A 1,512-nucleotide genomic window follows, 5' to 3' on the forward strand; every position below is an offset into this window, starting at 1 on the left:
ATAAACAGTCACAACAATATCTAAAGTGGTACAATGGAACAAATCACATTAGCTCCAAACAGTGATGGTGGCCCAACAACTTCTCAGCTGATTCACTTGTTTATCCCAGCTGTAGCTCCCACCCAGCTTCTGGTGAAAATTAACCCTCTCCTAGCTGAACCAGGACAAACGTTACCAGAAAATGTGGGATGCACACCCTCTAGCATTGAAGAAAGGTAAAATACAGAGGCTGCTTAGATACTGTGTTGGGGAGGACACAGAAATATGGCAGGCAGAAGGCAAGCTCAATGTGAATTTGGGCCTCACAATCACACACAGACTAGGGTTATCTCTGTGAGCCAGTCAGATCCCCAAACAGACCCCAGCACTGCTCTCTCACTGGTCTTCCTACTGAAACTGGTCAGCCTGCATAATCCAAGAGAGGTTTACATCCTAACTGGGTATAGAAAGATACAACATATTGTTATTCCTGTAACCTGAAGTGGTGAAGGTTGCTCTGCTTCTTAAAAAGTGAGCAAGAAGGTTTGTTTCATAGGGTACTATCAATGCAGCATGCAGGGATAATCCACCTCCTGTTAGCTGCTTGGAGCCCTCCATGAGTCAACCTCTCTCTGCCCTAGGGCAGTATTTGACCAAACTGCAGCATATAGGGCTGCTGGAAAAGGATAAAAGGCTTAGGTATGAAAGTCCCCATGGGAGGTGACACCTCCAGTGGCTCCTGATGAGCAGCTGCTGGGCCATGATGTGCTGGAGCTTAGCCATCCTTCACTGGTTGACACCCTCACTCAGGGGCTGACAGAAGAAATTTGTATGTGCAATGCATTTATTTATGGGTTGTGAATGTAATGAAGGTGATAGTGTCCTACTAAAGCTCCTGCTCTGTGAAGATGAGCAGCAGTAAAGATGAGTTTTACTTAGGGGAAGACAGCAGGAGTAGCTTTGAAGGGACAAGGGGCCAAATGAGAAAGGACTAATCTAAGTGCAAAGAAAAGGGAGAGAAAATGTGATATAGGTGACAGCAAAACCAAACTGCAAAGGGACCAGAAGCAAAGGAAATGTGGTGCACATGAATCATGTGAAGAGACACACAGACGTGATGCAAAGGGTAAGGAAAAAACCAACCACACAAATAATCCACAGACGTAGTCAGAGTAGTGGGAGGGACAAATTATTTTAGCAGCAGCAAAGTTGAAAAATTACCTCATGATTTTACAGCCTGCATTTTCCACGACTCCTGATGTGAGCTACATCCACAGGCAGTGATGCAAAAGACCAGGTTGTGCCTTTCAGTGTCAGTGCAGCAGTTATTCTTGTGAAGAAAAGAACTGAACACTGGGTCATGTTTCCCTTTCAGGCATTTCCTTCTTTGCTGATGCAGAAGAAGCAAAGCCACCCTGCAAGGACTGTGAGTAAACTTCTTTGTAGAGAATAAGCTCCATCCAAGGGGAAACAGAGTGTAGTCCAAGCTTAGCAATGTTTAGCAGTTCAAGAGATTTCTAAAAATGAAAAAAA

At 44.6% G+C, this 1,512-nt stretch overlaps 1 protein-coding gene across 1 annotated transcript in view; it reads left to right on the forward strand.

Annotated features, from left to right (window-relative positions):
* ELF5 (E74-like factor 5 (ets domain transcription factor)) overlaps nucleotides 1–1,405 on the forward strand; it is a gene marked incomplete at its 3' end in the record, with an annotated part of 5,978 nt that extends 4,573 nt beyond the window's left edge. Inside the window, exon 4 of the mRNA XM_008939987.1 lies at nucleotides 1,355–1,405. Within this exon, the coding sequence (XP_008938235.1) occupies nucleotides 1,355–1,405 (51 nt within the window). The remainder of the gene's footprint in view (nucleotides 1–1,354) is intronic.
* Nucleotides 1,406–1,512: the final 107 nt, after the last annotated feature.

The sequence above is a fragment of the Merops nubicus genome, unplaced genomic scaffold (assembly GCF_000691845.1).
Source record: "Merops nubicus isolate BGI_N331 unplaced genomic scaffold, ASM69184v1 scaffold9745, whole genome shotgun sequence".
Taxonomy (NCBI): domain Eukaryota; kingdom Metazoa; phylum Chordata; class Aves; order Coraciiformes; family Meropidae; genus Merops; species Merops nubicus.